The sequence below is a fragment of the Muntiacus reevesi genome, chromosome 3 (assembly GCF_963930625.1).
Source record: "Muntiacus reevesi chromosome 3, mMunRee1.1, whole genome shotgun sequence".
In the NCBI taxonomy this organism is placed as follows: domain Eukaryota; kingdom Metazoa; phylum Chordata; class Mammalia; order Artiodactyla; family Cervidae; genus Muntiacus; species Muntiacus reevesi.
In genome coordinates this window covers 149919086-149937900 of record NC_089251.1, presented here as the reverse complement: position 1 = coordinate 149937900, position 18815 = coordinate 149919086, and the positions used below count along the sequence as shown (strand labels likewise).

Here is an 18815-nt window from a genome sequence, read left to right as displayed (position 1 = left end):
GCCTAAGGAAACGTCAGCTCTGTCCATCTGATCCTAGTTGATGCCGGATGAGGGTGATTCAGTGGGAACAAAGCCATGTCCCAGCTCTAACAGAGCAGACGTGCTAGTGGAGGGAAACAGACAGAAGACAGATAAGTGCACTGAATACATGAGGCAGTGAAAGTGCTAGCAAGAGAGGTGAGAGGCTGATGGAGGGAGGCCACTTTACAGAGGGAGCTCGGGGATGGTGCAAGGTGGTGCTGATGCAAAGGCACAAACGACACAAGGAGCATGGGGAAAGCTCTTCAGCCGAAAAATTTCATTGTGTTTCTCTAAGTAAATAGGGTAAAATGTTAATATTTCTTCCATTATAGTAGTGGGCTCACGGTTGTTTTCTGAATGTTCAAAATTTTCCATAACAAAACAAACAGGAAGATTAAAAAAAAAAAAAAAAGAAGAAAGCCCACTACCATCACTTCTTTGAAGATTAGGAGGAAGGATGTCAGACATCTCCAGATACCTTCCAAATGGAACATCTTGAGCCTGTGACTGCAGATCCTATTTCCTTAGGGAGCCTGCAAACATTGGGGCCCCCAAAGAAACAGTAATAACCTCAGCACTGGACATGCTGCCTGGCCATTAGGTTATGCATGCTTGCCTGCTATTCCATCCACCTACCCATCCACTAACTGATCTAGCTATCCATCCACCCACCTATCTTTGCCTCCTAAATAAAACATATGCCTGCTCAAACACCCTTATTTAAAAAGAAGAGGGCCGATGATAAAGAGACAACACAGGAAATATGTTTTAAATAGAGGGAAAGGCATCTATACAAAGTAAGTGGGGACACAAGATATAAACCAACATGAAGCACTGATGACAGAAGACAGAACCTCTGAGATCTGGTGAGGAAAACACACAATGTGTGTATTTGTGAGCCACAGAGATCTACCATTTACAACATGCTCCAACGTCACCTTGCTCCCTCCCCGCTCCCAAAGAAAGGGAAGGTATCTTAGTGATGTTATGTTCCCACGTGCACAGAAAAGCAGGCAGCAGGGGTGGAATCACAGCTGCCTGGATACCTCAAACTCTTTTTTTGGAGATAATGTAAATTGAATAAGAAAATGTGAGGAAGTATATGGGATGTCAGCTCTAATGCTACACCTCTAGTAGGTATTTAATCAATATCTGGTGAATGGATGAATGTATATGAGGGTGCCTCACAGTAATATTTTATAAATGATGTATTTTTTTGTACTCAGAGCATTTCCCAGGTCACAAAATCCTTTCAAAGGTCATGGTTAGCCCCGACATCCCTCTTTCATAATAAAAAATTATTTTTAGCCGACCATCTAATGAGGTTCTAGACAATACATAAGCAATTGTGTCCTTAGCGGAAGTGTCCTTGGGGTTGGGGGTGGAATTCCCTTCTTCCACCTTTCTGCTATCTGAATTTGGCTGTGATAGCTGGATCTCGAGCAGACATTCTACATAATGAAATGGAAGCCACCTACCAAGGATGGCAGCACAAAAAGAGACAGAGGCTGGATCCTCCCATCATTGAGCACAGGCATGTCTCATTTTATTGCACTTTGCTTTACTGCATTTTGCAGATACTGAGTTTTGACTTTTTTTTTTTTTTTGCTTTGTTTTTTTTTACAAATTGAAGGTTGGTGGCAACTTTGAGCTGAGCAAGTCTACCAGTACCTTTTTTCCAACTGCATTTGCCCACTTCATGTCTGTGTCACATTTTGGCAATTCTCACAATATTCTGAAGTTTGCCATTATTTTTCTATTTGTAATGGTGACCTGTGATCAGTGACCTTTGATGTTACTATTGGAAAAAGATTATGACTCATTGAAGGCTCAGAAGATGGTTACCCATGTTTTAGCAATAAAGTATTAAGGTATGTTCGGTGGCTCAGACATTAAGGTATTACTGGTGGCTCAGACAGTAAAGAATTTGCCTGTAATACAGGAGACCAGGGTTCAATCCCTGGGTCTGGAAGATCCCCTGGAGAAGGGAATGGCTACTCACTCCAGAATTCTTTCCTGGAGAATTCCATGGACAGAGGAGCCTGGTGGGCTATAGTCCACGGCATTACAAAGAGCCGGACACGACTGAGCAACTAACACGATACATTATTAAGGTATGTACATTGCTTTTTAGACATAATGCTATTGCACACTTTACAGACCACAGCACAATGTAAACATAAGTTTTATATGAACTGGGAATCAAAAATTTCATGTGACTTGCTTTACCGTGATACTCTCATTATTGTAGTGGTAGGAAACCAAATCCACGATGCCTCTGAGCTATGCCTGTACTACGCTAGTCTTGGGCAGCCTATCTCTGAACTTGTACATTGGAAATAAATTAACTTCTATTTTATTCAAAATCACTACATTTTAGTAAAATAAGCTTTTATTTACTACAAGCTACCATTTTCCTTTTATCAGTTTTCTCTCTAATGTGGCCAAATCTAATCCTAACAGATATATATATGTCATTTCATCTCTCCAACCAAAATCTGATAAAGAGTTTGCTATCAAACTCATTTAATAGACAGGGGACTGAGCCCAGAGTGGATTAATTGGCTCAACAACACACAGAACCCAAGACTTCTGCCTCTGACCTGAACCCAGTTCTCGTTTCCCTGCCCACAGCTGCATTTTAGTGTGACCAACGGGGTGTCGTCATTGTCATGCTTAGTTGCTCAGCCACGTCCAACTCTGTGATCCCATGGACTGTAGCCCCACCAGGCTCCTCTGTCCATGGGATTTCCCAAGCAAGAATACAGGAGTGGGTTGCCATTTCCTTCTCCAGGGGGATCTTCCCAACCCAGGGATCAAACTGCTGTCTCCTGCACTGCAGGCAGACTCTTTACCACTGAGCCACTAGGGAAGCCCTGGATGTGGATTATGCACCAGTGAACAAGGGGCTTCTCTGCTGGCTCAGATGGCAAAGAATCTGCCTGCACTGCAAGTGACCTCGGTCCGATCTCTGGCTTGGGAAGATCCCCTGGAGAAGGGAACGGCTACCTACTCCAGTATTCTTGCCTGGAGAATTCCATGGACAGAGGAGCCTGGCAGGCTACAGTCCATGGGATCACAAAGAGTCAGACATGACTGAGTGATTTGCACTTCACTTCACCAATAAATAAAGTATATCAAGCAGAAACACGCAAAACAGTTTGTTGTGAAGGTGTTATATCAAAAATTCTGATTAGGTGCATATGGGGGGTAGGAAAGCCAGGAAGGAGTTCAGGAAGCAGGCTAAAGGAGAAGGTATACTGTACTACACTCAGGATGACTTCAGAAAGTACACAGCAACAAATCCACCACTGCCCTAGACTGACTGCCATGAGCAACCATTCAAGCAGGAAGTGGCAACTGACTTGATTACAACCACCTATGCAACCTCCTGGGGAAAAATGCCACCCATCTCCCAGGCTTCCGTCCTAATTATATAATATACATTTAAGTTCTTTGCATTTCTCCTTTTAAAATCAGTTATATAATATTATGTCTATAAAACTACAACTGGAAAGTCCTCTGGCTATCATAATTATATAGTTAGTTAACATTTGAAACCAAAAGGAATATATCCTTGGTAAAAATAAGAGCTGGCACAGTTAATTCATCTAAAATATATGTAATACCCTTTTAATGTGAGCATATCTTTTAAGAAGAATCTGAATACATGGTTCTCTCTGCTCAATTCATTTTAAATGAGTTATCTCTTTTCAACAAAGCTTTAAATTTTTTTATGATTATAACTATATTCTCATTATAAAAGAAATTAGAAAATAAAGAAACCCAAAAGTACCTTGAAACTTTCACTTTTTATTCTAATTGAAACTATAAAAATTGTTTTTCCATATCTTATGAAATGTTCATAAATATAACTAAAAAGACATGAAATTATATGGTATTGCCATCTAGAAGTACTACACAAAAAAAGATCTTAATGACCCAGATAACCACGATGGTGTGATCACTCATCTACAGCCAGACATCTTGGAGTGCAAAGTCAAGTGGCCCTTAGGAAGCATCACTACGAACGAAGCTAGTGGAGGCGATGGAATTCCAGCTGATCTAGTTCATATCCTAAAAGATGATGCTATTAAAGTACTGCGCTCAGCATGCCAGGAAAACTCAGCAGTGGCCACAGGACTGGAAAAGGTCAGTTCTCATTCCAATCCCAAAGAGAGGCAAAGCCAAAGGATGGACAAACTACTGTACAATGGTGCTCATTTCACACGCTAGTAAGGATATGCTCAAAATCCTCCAAGCCAGGCCTCAACGGCACATGAACTGAGAACTTACAGATGCACAAGCTGGTTTTAGAAAAGGCAGAGGAACCAGAGATCAAATTGCCAACATTTGTAGGATCATACAGAAAGCAAGGGAATTCCAGAAAAACATCTACCTGTCTTACCTGCCTCCTGAGAAACCTGTATGCAGGTCAAGAAGCAACAGTTAGAACAAGACATGGAACAATGGACTGGTCCCAAATCGGGAAAGGAGTATATCAAGGCTGTATATTGTCACCCTGCTTATTTAACTTATATGCAGAGTATATCATGTGAAACGCTGGGCTGGATGAAGCACAAGCTAGAATCAAGACTGCTGGGAGAAAAATGAATAACCTCAGATATGCAGATGACACCACCCTTATGGCAGGAACTGAAGAGGAACTAAAGAGATTCTGGATGAAAGTCAAAGAGGAGAGTGAGAAAGCTGGCTTAAAACTCAACAGTGAGAAAACTAAGATCATGGCATCCAGTTCAATCACTTCATGGAAAATAGATGGGGTAAAAGTGGAAGCAGTGGGAGATTTTATTTTCTTGGGCTCCAAAATCACTTTGGACAGTGACTGCAGCCATGTAATTAAAAGATACTTGCTCTTTGAAAGGAAAGCTATGACAAACCTAAACAGCATAGACATCATAGACAAACCTAAAAAGCAGAGACATCACTTTGCTGACAGAGTTCTTATAGTCAAAGCTATGGTTTTTCCAGTAGTCATGTACAGATGTTAGAGTTGGACCATAAACAAGGCTGAGAACTGAAGAATTGATGCTTTTGAATTGTGGTGCTGGAGAAGACTCTTGAGAGTCTCTTGGACTGCAAGATCATCAAATCAGTCAATCCTAAAGGAAATCAACCATGAGTATTCATTGGAATATGAATGACTTCCAATGGAGACTTCCTTGGTAGCTCAGATGGTAAAGTGTCTGCCTACAATGCAGGAGAGTTGGGTTCAATCCCTGGGTTGGGAAGATCTCCTGGAGAAGGAAATGGCAACCCACTCCAGTTTTCTTGCCTGGAAAATCCCATGGACAGAGGACGCTGGTGGGCTATAGTCCAAGGGGTAGCAAAGAGTTGGACACGACTGAGCGACTCCACTTTCACTATTCATTGGAAGGACTGATGCTGAAGTTGAAGCTCCAATCCTTTGGCCATCTGATGGGAAGAGCCGACTCATTACAAAAGACCCAGATGCTGGGAAAGAATGAGGGCAGGAGGAGAAGGACGTGCTGAGCGTCCCCCAGAGGACAATTAAGAATGATGCTAACCAGACCTGCCTTCACACATCATAAAGGGCCGTCAAGGCACATCACTGCAGCCTGCTCAGAGCCCTCTGGAGTTCATGAATCATTCTCTACAGGACATAGGTCATGGCTTCCAAACCACAGCCCCACATCCTGGGCAGTGGTCCAACAAGGAGTGGGGAATGTGACAGTATTGCCAGGCATATGCTGAGAGGTGAGCACCTACCCTCAGGACAAAAACACCCATCCCAGAGCTGTGCTGGGGCCTGCTGCCTACCCACCGGCCAGGGGGCCAGAAGTGCTGTCCACACTTGCAGAGCACGGGTCACTGCTCCCCCCAGAACCCTGGGGCCTCTGCTTCAGGACTGTGCTTTGGAGTTCCAGATCAGGTGGCCAGAGAAACTTAACTTCTAAATATTTGCTGATCTACGGTTAGCAAAACGGTGGCCTGCAAGCTGGATTTGGCCCACAGAAGTGTTTTCTTTGGCCTGAAAGATGTTGGATCATTTTTTTGGAACAAGCATTGAACAATTTAGAGATTTCCTGTATTTTCTCTTAAAAACTTAAGTCTGGGCCACACCGAGCCTGCATTCCTGTGCAGAAACATTCAGCAAGAGCTGAGCGGGTCATCTCTCCCAGTGACAGTACGCCTCTATATTTATGGGACTGTGCTTTGGGGGCTGTCCCCTGACCCTTGCCTGTAGCCTCCTTACTCCCAGCAGTTCCTGATTTAGGTCTAATTTAGAGGGTATCTAAAGCTAACAAAACAACTCATGTCTTTATCCCCATATAAAATTCCTTATTTAAAAAAGAGAAAAAAAGCAAGATATATGTAGGTGAAGGAAAATACACAAAAGTCTAGAAGCTTAAAAGCCTGTGCTATATGGTTTGTATTTGTCATGTTCTCATGACATGATAGAAAGAAGCTGAGCAAAGTTTAAAAGGCTGTTTAAATTCATCACTCAAAATTCTTTAGGTAGTCAGATTACATCCTTCTGGATGGATTCAAAGAGTATATTCTATTTTTAAAAGAAACAGTGCAAATGTCCAGTAATAAAGTAAATAGACAACAAGAAAAAAAAAAGTAAATAGGTCATGGGGATGTAATGTACAGCATGGTAACCTTAGTTAAAAACACTGTATCGCACATTTGAAAGTTGCTAAGAAATTTCTAATCCTAAGAAAAAATGTTTCTGCAACTATGAATGGTATTTTTTTTTGTAGGTATGGTAACACACATGAGAACGAATTATAAATTTACTATTGACAATTTGTCTCATTTATTGAAAAAAATCCTCTCATCATATAATATTGATAGTTTCTTTTTTCTCACTTAGATCTTGAGATTGGCAGGTCACCATCCCCTGAATTAAATGCCCACAGTCAAGATTCACAGCTTTAATGCTTTCTCCCCTTTTTTCACTCTAAGTATTTTGCCAACATAATGTTAGCTTTCATCTCAAGATTTATTCTAATAGATGCACTCATCATCCCTTGCTACCCTGGAAGTGAAGACAGTAAGCAAAATGCACCAATATATTGGGTTGGCCAAAACGTTTGTTCAGGGTTTTGTAAGATCTTACAGAAAAACCTAAATGAAGTTTTTAGCCAACCCAATACCTGGGCCAGATCCTATTATGGCAAATGATAAACATTAATTGCTTGGCAAAATCATTTATTTTTTGTATAAAATAGATGCATTAAAATAATCAACCCAGGGACAATCCAACCCTAAAGAGGCATTTTTAAAACTATTATAATAAAATAAAATTGAATATGCACTGGCAATTAGTTGATACTGAGGAACTACTGCAAATTTTATTTAGTATGACAAAGATTTTGTATGTGCGTGTATTCATATCTGTTACTGCTAGTTTTAAAAAGAAATAAACTCCATGGGTTTGCTATCACGTGGGACTTACAAATCTTAGAATTGTAGTCTTTCACAGTTTTAAGAGGCTGTAAACATCACCTAGTCCAGGCATGGAAAGAAGATTTCAATTTACAGGCCAATTTAAATTTAACAGTGTTGTCCTGAGAAGAAATGTGAGTCTTTAAGACTGAGAGAGGGGAAAAGGTCATGAACCATTAGCAATACTGGCCAAGGACTCAAAACAGAAAAGGGGGGCCATATATGTTACTACTACTGGTCACGTCTAGAATCTCTAGTCTAGTGGTTTCCAAAGAGTTTATTATTTGTTAAGTCAACTCGTTACTTCTTTGGACAGCTCTATGAAGTTCTTTATTTTGACCTGAAATCTTATTTTATGCAGCTTACAATGATGTGACATATAAGAAGAGCTCCACTTTAATTTGACAGTGTTTGAACTGTTTCCGATATGTCTCTCATCTTTCCCAAGTCTAAACCATCACCACTCCTCACTGGGCACGGTTCCCTCCCTGTCGTTTGCATGTGCCACTGACAAGCACCAGTTTGTCCCTGTCCTTATTCCAGTGTGGTATGCAGTGACTGGTCTGCTGATGTCATGTGGTCAGAGCATAATCCCAAAAATGTCTTTATTGAGTTCAAATTTTGGTTTTCAGAATCTCTACATTCATTTAGACTTCAGATGCTCTACCTCAATTTAACTAGTTGGATAGAAGCTTCTAAATCTTTCTATTATCAGCCACATATGGGTCAACTTGAATGGATCTCTCAGAACATATAACTGTCTTCCCACATTTCCAGGCTCTGGCATGCCAGCAACCAGGGAAACCACAAAGAGACTCAGATGACCCTTCCTGATTGTTCCACGGCTCCTCAAATCCATCTGTGAATCTTCAATCTTAGGAAGAGAATTTTCAATCTTACAACTGAGAACTGAGGGCCACTAACCAAGCCAGAACTATCTGGCTACTTGTTCAGAACTATCTGGCCACCATTGTCCTTGTTGAAAAACAGGCAGGCTTCCCTGGTGGCTCAGTGGTAAAGAATTAGCCTTCCAATGCAAGGGACACGGGTTCGACCCATGATTCAAGAAGATACCACATGCCGCGAAACACCTAAGGCTGTGAGCCACAACTATTGAGCCTGTGCCTGACGGCCCGCGATGTGCAACCAGAGAAGCTACTGCAATGAGAAACTTGCGCACCGAAACCAGTGAGGAGCCCCTGCAGCGATGGAGGCCAGCACAGCCAAAAGTAAAACATAAATACATTTTTAAAAATTAAAATAGGCAACCACAAATTGGCTCAACATAAGTAATAAAGCACGTTTAGTCATTCACTCAACATGTGCTGTAAGGACTGGACTGGGCCACTGAGCAAATGAGAATGAATGACATAGCAGTCATGTCATCAAACACACAATTTCTCAAAAGTAAAACACAGACATAAATAACTCAAATAAAGTGATCAGTGAGGTACAAACAGCTAAGGGATTTGGGAGGTGGAAGAGAAGACAGCAGAAAGGAAGTTGAAAATTAGGCCAACTTAACAGAGGAAAGATCAACAGTAAGCCTGAAAGGATAGGTGGGATCATAACGGTGGAAAAGTGACAAAAGAATAAATACCAGTAGGTTGAGTAATTCTGTTTGGTTGATGCATACCGCTGCTGGGAAATAAAGTTTGGAAAAATACAGAGAGGCAAAGCTGAATGAAACTCTTCCACTATCAGGATCAGTTAATCAAAGCATATTTATACCAAAGAACAGGCAACCCATCAAAAGGTACAGAAAGGTGAAGAAGAAAAAAGAAAGCAAAAAAGTCAGAGCTTAGAGCAGAGAAGAAAAAGGAAGTGACTAAATAAGGATAAAGAGAGAAAAGCAAAGGATGAGAAGGGAAGACAAAAACTGTCTTCTCGCTAGCAAGAGGTGCTTCCCCGATTTACTTCCCCTCTGTGACACTGAAATGTCTGGCAGCAGCCGCTCTTCCATCCCAAAATGAATCTTTAGGTTTAGATTTCTAATCCAGATTTATCTTCCATCTCCCTATGCCCTTCGTTGACGATCACTTCCCCTAAACTGTCTAATCCACCTCCAGCAGTCACCATGACTGATCCCGAAGGGATGCCGACAAAGGAAAACCAGTGAAGAGGACAGCACAGTGTCTGGAACACACCTGATAACAGAGAGGAGTAAATGACCTTTATACTCACCTGAGGACGGGAAAGGGGGATGTGAAGAGGGAGGCTGCAAGAGGTACGAGTGGAGGAAAGAGTCTGTGGACCCAGAAGAGCCACACGACCGACCTAAGAACTCAGGCTCCTCTTAGGCGTGTTTATTCACTCATTTAACCACTCATTCATTCATTTATTCCTCTCTCTCTCTTTATCCCACCCTCTTCTGCTGTCCCATCCAACAGCTGCCACACATCCAACAGCAAATACAAAGCACTTTCCACAGCAGCCTCAGTTTATACCTCACTTCATTAGTCCCTCGTGATAAACACAGGCCCCTAAAGAGTGCCCCAGATTTTCCATTTCAGAAATATAATATGGTATGATTTCTCACTTGTTGCCTTCTCTGCCACATTAGCTCACAAGGGAAAGAGCTATCTTTTTAACTGCTGTATTTCCAGCACCTCACACAGGGTCCAAACTCAGTGATTAACTGTCAAATTAACAAGACACTACACAGACAACTACGGGGTACCGCTTGAATTACCTAAAATTCTCTAAAACCAGAAATTGGTGTAGCCAAGGCGGCAACTTGTTCACCAGTCACTGTTCTCTGACACTTTGGGGACACAGTTACACTAACTTCCCAACCTCTTCTGTAGCTAGCTGTGGCGTGGGATGAATTCCGGGCCATGGGATGTGAGTAGAAGTGATTATGCCACTGTTGAGCTGTCCCATAAAACCCTCCCACGCTTTGCCTCCACATTCTTTTTTTCCCTTCTTGTTGGACTGTTGACACACCCCTTGAATGACCTTAGAAGCTACATGCTGATACCTGGGACTCTATGTAGAAAAGACCCACCCCTCTACTCTGCTCATAAGAGAACTAAACATCTCTATGTTTGAGCCATCTACATGTGACAGCAGTCAACCTCCCCTAATCTTTACCTAGAGCCAGACATCCTGGAATGTGAAGTCAAGTGGGCCTTAGAAAGCATCACTACAAACAAAGCTAGTGGAGGTGATGGAATTCCAGTTGAGCTATTTCAAATCCTGAAAGATGGTGCTGAGAAAGTGCTGCACTCAATATGCCAGCAAATTTGGAAAGCTCCAGGACTGGAAAAGGTCAGTTTTCATTCCAATCCCTAAGAAAGGCAACCCCAAAGAATGCTCAAACTACCGCACAATTGCACTCATCTCACATGCTGGCAAAGTAATGCTCAAAATTCTCCAAGCCAGGCTTCAGCAATACATGAACCGAGAACTTCCAGATGTTCAAGCTGGTTTTAGAAAAGGCCGAGGAACCAGAGATCAAATTACCAATTGCTGGATCATCGGAAAAGCAAGAGAGTTCCAGAAAAACATCTATTTCTGCTTTATTGACTACATCAAAGCTGTTGACTGTGTGCATCACAAAAAACTGGAAAATTCTGAAAGAGATGGGAATAGCAGACCACCTGACCTGCCTCTTGAGAAACCTGTATGCAGGTCAGGAAGCAACAGTTAGAACTGGACATGGAACAACAGACTGGTTCCAAATAGGAAAAGGAGTACGTCAAGGCTGTAAATTGTCACCCTGCTTACTTAACTTATATGCAGAGTACATCATGAGAAACGCTGGGCTGGAAGAAGCACAAGCTGGAATCAAGATTGCCGGAAGAAATATCAATAACCTCAGATATGCAGATGACACCACCCTTATGGCAGAGAGTGAAGAGGAGCTGAAAAGCCTCTTGATGAAAGTGAAAGAGGAGAGTGAAAACGGTGGCTTAAAGCTCAACATTCAGAAAGCTAAGATCATGGCATCTGGTCCCATCACCTCATGGGAAGTAGATGGGAAGACAGTGGAAACAGTGTCAGACTTCATTTTTTTGGGCTCCAAAATCACTGTAGACAGTGACTGCAGCCATGAAATTAAAAGACGCTTACTCCTTGGAAGGAAAGTTATGACCAACCTAGATAGCATATTAAAAAGAAGAGACAGGGACGTCACTGGTGGTCCAGTGGCTAAGACCCCATGCTCCCAATGCAGGGCGTCCAGGTTCGATCCCTGATCAGGAAACTGGATATCATATGCTGCAACTAAGAGTGTGCATGCTGCAACTAAAGATCCTGTGTGCCACAACTGAGACCCAGTGCAGACAAATAAACAAATAAAATATTTAAAAAAATAAAAAATAAAAAAAAATAAAAAGAAGAGACATTACTTTGCCAACAAAGGTCCCTCTGGTCAAGGCTATGGTTTTTCCAGTGGTCACGTATGGATGTGAGAGTTGGACTGTGAAGAAAGCTGAGTGCCGAAAAATTGATGCTTTTGAACTGTGGTGTTTGAGAAGACTCTTGAGAGTCCTTTGGACTGCAAGGAGATCCAACCAGTTCATCCTAAAGAACAGTCCTGGGTGTTCATTGGAAGGACTGATGCTGAAGCTGAAACTCCAGTACTTTGGCCACCTCATGTGAAGAGATGACTCATTGGAAAAGATCCTGATGCTGGGAGGGATTGGGGGCAGGAGGAAAAGGGGACGACAGAGGATGATGGTTGGATGGCATCACCGACTCGATGGGCATGAGTTTGAGTAAACTCCGGGAGTTGGTGATGGACAGGGAGGCCCGGCGTGCTGCGATTTATGGGGCTGCAAAGAGTCGGACACGACTGAGTGACTGAACTGAACTGAACTGACTTTTTACCAGCCAGCAGCTATGTGTCACTTTCCTACGGAGAAATAAAAGGCTTTCAGAGGACAGTACACTCTTTCTTGGTATACAGGACTGACAAAAGTCCTGCTTGTTCATGATTATCAGGGAAGATAGTAACCTTGCCTTGGGCTGGCCTGGGTGTGACCCACAACACAGAATAGGCTGGATGAATTCTGGTGATGTCAGAACATAAATGATCAGCTTGCTTGCCTTGCCTTCTCTCAGAAGTACAGGGCCCCATGGGCCCTAGACAATGCCCAGTTGCCTTCTCAAGTAGTCTGGCCCTGACCTCATCTGTGCTTACCTGGCAAAAATGTCACAGCCCATTGCTCTGTTGTTGTCAGGGCCAGTTGGGGAGAAACTGCCAAGAGCTTTTTCAAAAAGCCACAGCAACCTACACTGCCACAGAACAATGGGTGGCAGCGATGACTCGCCTTATGAATAAAACCTGTGGCTGAGCGGACAGATGCAATCTCAGACAGAATGCATTTCCCGGTGGTAAAGCTCTTCTTGCACCATAGTTGCACCTGAGTCTGTTGTTTCTCCTGAACACTTGGGACTTCAAAAAGAACTCCTCTCCCTGACAGACTGGAGCATGTAGGTAATTGCATTACATTAAGAGAATTAGTAGCATGTACTAGTCATAACTGCTTGTTCCATCTAGGTCTAGGAAACTATTAAAAGGATAAATTATTGACTAACTCTTTTCACTTTTCCTCATTGCAGGTTTATTTCAAGAGCTTCCAGATTCAGTGGTTCTTAACCTTTAGGGGATCATGAACCCTTTTAACAGTTTGATGAAATGCCTTGACCCTTTCATTAAACAAAATGTCCACAAGTGCCTGCACATATTACGTATGATTTCAGGGTACACACAGGATGCCAAGTTCATCCACTCATTCCATGTTCATGGACCCTCCAGTGCTGCTGCTGCTAAGTCGCTTCAGTAGTGGCCGATTCTGTGTGACCCCATAGACAGCAGCCCACCAGGCTCCGCCGTCCCTGGGATTCTTCAGGCAAGAACACTGGAGTGGGTTGCCGCTTCCTTCTCCAATGCAGGAAGGTGAAAAGTGAAAGTGAAGTCGCTCAGTCGTGTCAACTCTTCGCGACCCCATGGACTGCAGCCTACCAGGTTCCGCCGTCCCTGGGATTCTCCAGGCAAGAGGACTGGAGTGGGGTGCCACTGCCTTCTGCGACCCTCTAGTGCAGAGGGCAGCAACTTCTCCCTTGAAAGGGCCAGAGAGGAAATATCCTGGGCAGACCACATACTGTCTCTGTCACAGCTACTCAACTCTGCTGCTACAGGAGGAAAGCTGTCCTTCCCGTGTTCCAGACAAACTTAATTCATAGATATCAAAATCTGAATTTCATACAATTTTCCTAAGTCACAAAATATTCTTTTTTTTCATTCTTTTTCAGCCACTTAAAAAATAGAAACCATTCTTAGCCAGTAGCTTATACAAAAGCAGGTGACAAACCATAGTTTGTCAACTCCTGCTGGTAAGGCATGGGTTCTCTAGAACAAAGTTTCTATCTCTATTTTCACTAACTTCTAACTGAAACTTCACATTACAAATGCAGGCAGCAAACCTTAGTGTCGGCAGAAATCATAGGCGCATTCATGCCACGTTAGAATGGTGGCAGGTAACACAAAATATTGATCAGGCTCATCATTATTTTTAAAGTATGGCCATTATTAGATCTCCTACTGTATCTTGCCATTTAAATGTGCTGATAAACACATATATCATTATATGAAAATTTTGATTCAATAACTATATTTCAAAATAATTGATTTCCATTTGAATCCTAAATATTTGATTTACAGCATCTCAAAAAGAATTCTGAGAAGTATGCCAGGGCTTTCACCAGACACCAAAAAGGTCCACGGCACAGAAAAGGTGAAGAGGGTCTAGGCAGGCAAAGCCAGAGCATCTCCTACCAGAGCATTCACATCTTCTGTTTTGTGGATGAGCATCCGTATCTCCTCTGGATCACCGCTGAAGATTGCTTGGACCAGTGGTGGCTGTAAACACAAGAGAACTGGAATTAGAACTATAATTAAATAATCGGATTGCACTCAGATGCAGATGGCTAGAAGATCTATTCCCCAAAAGTTTATTCAACAATTATCAATTGGCCGATATAGATGAATATGGCTCGGGTCCACTCTTGGTCTAAGTCCAGTAGGGGAGTTATTTGCATCAAGAAATAACTATAATATGATTTGAAAACCATGACAGTCACATTTAATCTGGGGCTATGAGTGTAACATGAAAATCACCACTAGTTGAAAATGTCCTTAGATGGTCCTTAAATTACCTATCAAGAAAACTACCAAATCTGTGTTTTTGTGCATAGGGCCCCCTGCCATTCCCCAGTTTCTCATTAGACAATGCTCCCTGGACCTTTAAAACAATTCTGTTCCTAGACGATGTTAGTGGCCATGTTTCTGGCCTCCTGAACGCTTGCTTTTTTGTCAAAGTTTGGAAAAGCCTTTATATCATTCCCCCAACACTTCCCATAGCTTAGCCAAAGAGCACTGAGTGCTTTAGAGGTGATTACTTTCCCATCTATTCAAAATAAGTGGTATAACGGTGGGGTGGGGAGGAAGAAGGGAGGCATTACTAAACATGTATCATTGAACTTCCCTAGATTAAGCAAGCCCAACACATGGTAGAAGGATTTATAAACTTGATGGGAAGCCAGCTGAAAGAAAAACTGGCTCCGCTTGGGTGGTAGGGTGAGAAGAGTGTCCAGAAAAGCTTCATGGAAGGCACCTTCATGAATGCCTGTGAGTGTGCAAAGAGAAAGGATACAGTGGCCAGGGAATTGGAGTGTGGAAAGGTGTGGATATGCAAAGAGCCTGGTGTGTTAGAAATGCCGCCATCAGCCTGGTGACCAGGATGTGGGAGAAAAGAGCAAAAGGGGTGGGCTCTGGGGTTGATGCTGGGCTCCCCCACATGGTGAAGGATCCGGTTCAAAGCCAGTTCTGCCGCTTGCCAGTTACATGTTGAGCCCATTTCCCGTGTGTAATCTGGAGCCAAACACGATCTTTGCTGTCCAACCCATCAAAGGGTTGGTTTTAGGAACAACTGAGATAATAAATGGGAAAACCTTCTATAAGCCTACACGCTGCATGCTAATTCACTTCAGTCATCTCAGACTCTTTGCGACTCCATGAACTGTAGTCCACCAGGCTCCTCTGTCCATGGGATTCTCCAGGGAAAAATACTGGAATGGGCTGCCACGCCCTCCTCCAGGGGATCTGCCTGATTCAGGGATGGAATCCAGGTCTCTTACATCTCCTGCGTTGGCAGGTGGTCTCTTTACCACTAGCGCCACATGGGAAGCCATACAACCCTATCCAAATAACAGGTGTTTTCACTAAGAAATGTTTATGATGTCAATATGGAGTATTTGACAATTTTTTTTTCAAAGTTTAAAACCTTGGTAATAACACACATGCACACGCAACACACATATATTTACTTATAAGTTTTGGAAATACTTTAGTCCTTGCAGGCAATTGGATGGTGACAGTTTCCCAAGCTTGTCTGATCATAAGTATCACCTAAGATGCTTACTAAAACAATATTCCCAGATCCCTTCCCTGGAGATTCTGGGGTGGGGTCAGAGAACCCAGACTTCTAATAATCACCCACTTAGTTATCGGGAACTGTGCACACTGACCTAAAGTGACATGGTTAGAATTATCTGCCTCAATCTCTATGTAATCTGTATGAAATTCCAAGTCCTGACTTTCCCTACAAACTTTCTTTTCTCTTTTTTACCTTCCTGTTGCCTTTCTTACATGTTTTGATGATATTCCTTGTTATCTGAGGGGAACAAGATAAGTATTATCAGTAGAACATGGTAAGATTCCTTAAGGAAACATTATATTTTTAAAAATGTTAGGGACTTCCCTGGTGGCCCAGTGGTTAAGATTCTGTGCTCCCAATACAGGGGACACAGGTTTGATCCCTGGTTGGGGAACTAAGATATCTCATGATGCAGGGCGTGGCCAAAAGAAAATATTAAATTGTAGATAAGTATTACCACCTGTCAGCAATTTGTCCACAGTTTTCCCTCTGCCATCAAAGTTTCCAGCAAGTAGACAGATGTATATCTCTTTTTGGTTCCCAAATACTCTCTTAATCCTACCTTCTTGCCAAGGTGTCTGATTCAAAGATAGTTTCTCAAATTACCAACAATTAAGTAGCAGGAAAGAAGTCTTGAAAAGAATGCAAGTTTGACCAGTTGGTGTGACCTGGCACTCTGCCCAAGATAATAAGTTCCTTCCCTACACTTGCTGACGACTTGCCACGTCTCCAGACACCCTGCCTCATGGCAAGGACCATATTTCAAGTAAAATAGACAGTCATATAAAGTCAGGATTTCAACAAAAATATCTGACTCTGGCATATCTACTTCATAATTCTCTATCTGCTGTGCCTGCTGCCAAATGCTTGCGCATATTTTTCTGCCTTTTTGAACCTTAAGAGAAAGCAAATACCAAACCCCAATAACCGAGGGATGACAAGCAGAGGCAGATGAGATTTTAGTGTTGAGTCAACAGTGATCAATCAACAGTTGAGAAGTTAAGATTCTGAGAAACAAACCCACCCCAGTTTAATGCACCACTGGTTAGTCACTTTAAGGAAACACAGCTAGATAAGCAAAGCTCCTCTTCATTCTTAAGTGAAAGAATGCACGCAGATATTCAGTCCTCACACCACTCAAGAAACGCAAGGGTTCCAAGCTATGGCTGGAATGTACCCAAGGAGAGCCACCCTGCAAAGCTGCCAGACAAGGATGCCAGCACAGCCCTCCGCAGGGAGTGTGGAGCTTTCCAAACACCTCCAGGCCCAGTCCCTGAGACCCACCCGAAGGTTATCATCAGTGCAGAGAATTCCCAGCAGAGGATGGTATGCATACTTCCTCAGTGTCTCCCTCTGCTAAAAGCTTCTTTGGGGAGTATTGTCAATGCTGAGAACTCCTAGCATCCTTTGAGAAGAAGCTGACAATTGTAATTCTTTCAGTCACATGTATACACCAATAAACCCACATATACATGGCTACATTTTGCCCATGTCTGTACTCATCTGCATCTACATTCATGTCTGTATGTACAGAGATACATGCCAATTCACACACAAATCCCTCCCATTCCCTGTGGAATAGAAAAGTGCCAGTTCTCCAAAGTCTTGCTAACTGGACGTTTCTGCCCCAGCTGGGCTGTGTGGTCACTGTGACATCACTGTTTTCACAACTGTGAATCCAGGCACTATGAGATTCCAAATCAGAACTTCAGACACACGCTTTGCCGTGTGTCTGCATGCATGAAGTTCTTGGAACTAAATTCCTGTAACTCTTGAGCTAGTGGTACTTCTCTAAAAAAAAAAAATCACAGTACAGGCATTTCTTTTTTTCTCTACACTCTGTCAGGCGAGTGTACGCTCCTCAGTTCTTTGTCTCATCACAACAAAGATTTGGGGTGACGGACATTAAAGCCCCCTCGGCGGGTCACAGCTCCCAGGTCTTGGCCAGACCGTGTTATAGCTCTTAGAGAAATCAGTGTTACAGCTCTACTTTATTTAGATAATAGCAGGAAACTCCATCCTCGAAGAAGAGAAGGGAGTGGAGGAGCCTGTCAGCGTGGTGGGGGGGAGGGGGTGGTGGTGAGAGAGAGAGAGGGGAGAGAGAGAGAGAAAGCGCCCTTTGCTGCTCTTTTTGTATGTTTTTTTCTTCCCCCTGGGCCTGCCCTATGCAAACTGGGCTTAGGCAGGAGCGCTGTTCTACCTGAAGTCCTTCCTCCGTCCTCGGACCTCTCTTTGACCTTCCTCTGTTCTATTTTCCCGGGCTTTCCCCTTCCTTGTCTTTTAGCCACTGCCATTTTGGACTCTTTTTCCAATTCTAACTACCTAACACTTCCAAATAAAACACCATCATATAACACTTTGACATTCCCTTTGTTGGGATTTTAATTGGATCCTGCTGTTTTATTTTTCCCTAGGCAAACACTTGCCCTGAGAATAAATATTTGGGAAAAGATACATCTAAATACGGTCTCTATTACATGATTCTAAGAAAGAGGGAATATTCTAATTACAGTACTCCTGTTCATAAGTAACAAGTACTTATACTCTGTTGACTATTTATTTGGAAATCACTGTATCTTTTGCCTTGACCTTGATAGGGCCTTCCATGCCAAAGAACAGAGTCCCAAGCCTTGGCAGGTACAAGAATTTTTTTTTTTGAAGTTTCACCCATTTCAATGCTAGCATATACAAAATACAAGTGCTTTGTGTGCAAATTTTGAATAAACACATTTTAACAAGGGTCAGAGTTGTGAAAAACAAACAGTGGCAGGGAAAAGGAGAGAGATTCTGATGTCATGAAACCACTGGTTATCAATCCCTAAAGAAATTTAAATTCTTAAAAAGAGATATGCAGGGAGGGGGGATCGGGATGGGGAATACGTGTAACTATATGGCTGATTCATGTCAATGTAT

At 42.6% G+C, this 18815-nt stretch overlaps 1 protein-coding gene across 6 annotated transcripts in view; it reads right to left on the bottom strand.

Annotated features, from left to right (window-relative positions):
- Positions 1–18815, bottom strand: part of ANKRD44 (ankyrin repeat domain 44) — a 305459-nt gene that overhangs the window by 169445 nt on the left and 117199 nt on the right. For all 6 annotated transcript variants that reach the window (XM_065930903.1, XM_065930904.1, XM_065930905.1 and 3 more), the window contains exon 2: positions 14243–14326. In XM_065930903.1, the coding sequence (XP_065786975.1) occupies positions 14243–14326 (84 nt within the window). The remainder of the gene's footprint in view (positions 1–14242; positions 14327–18815) is intronic.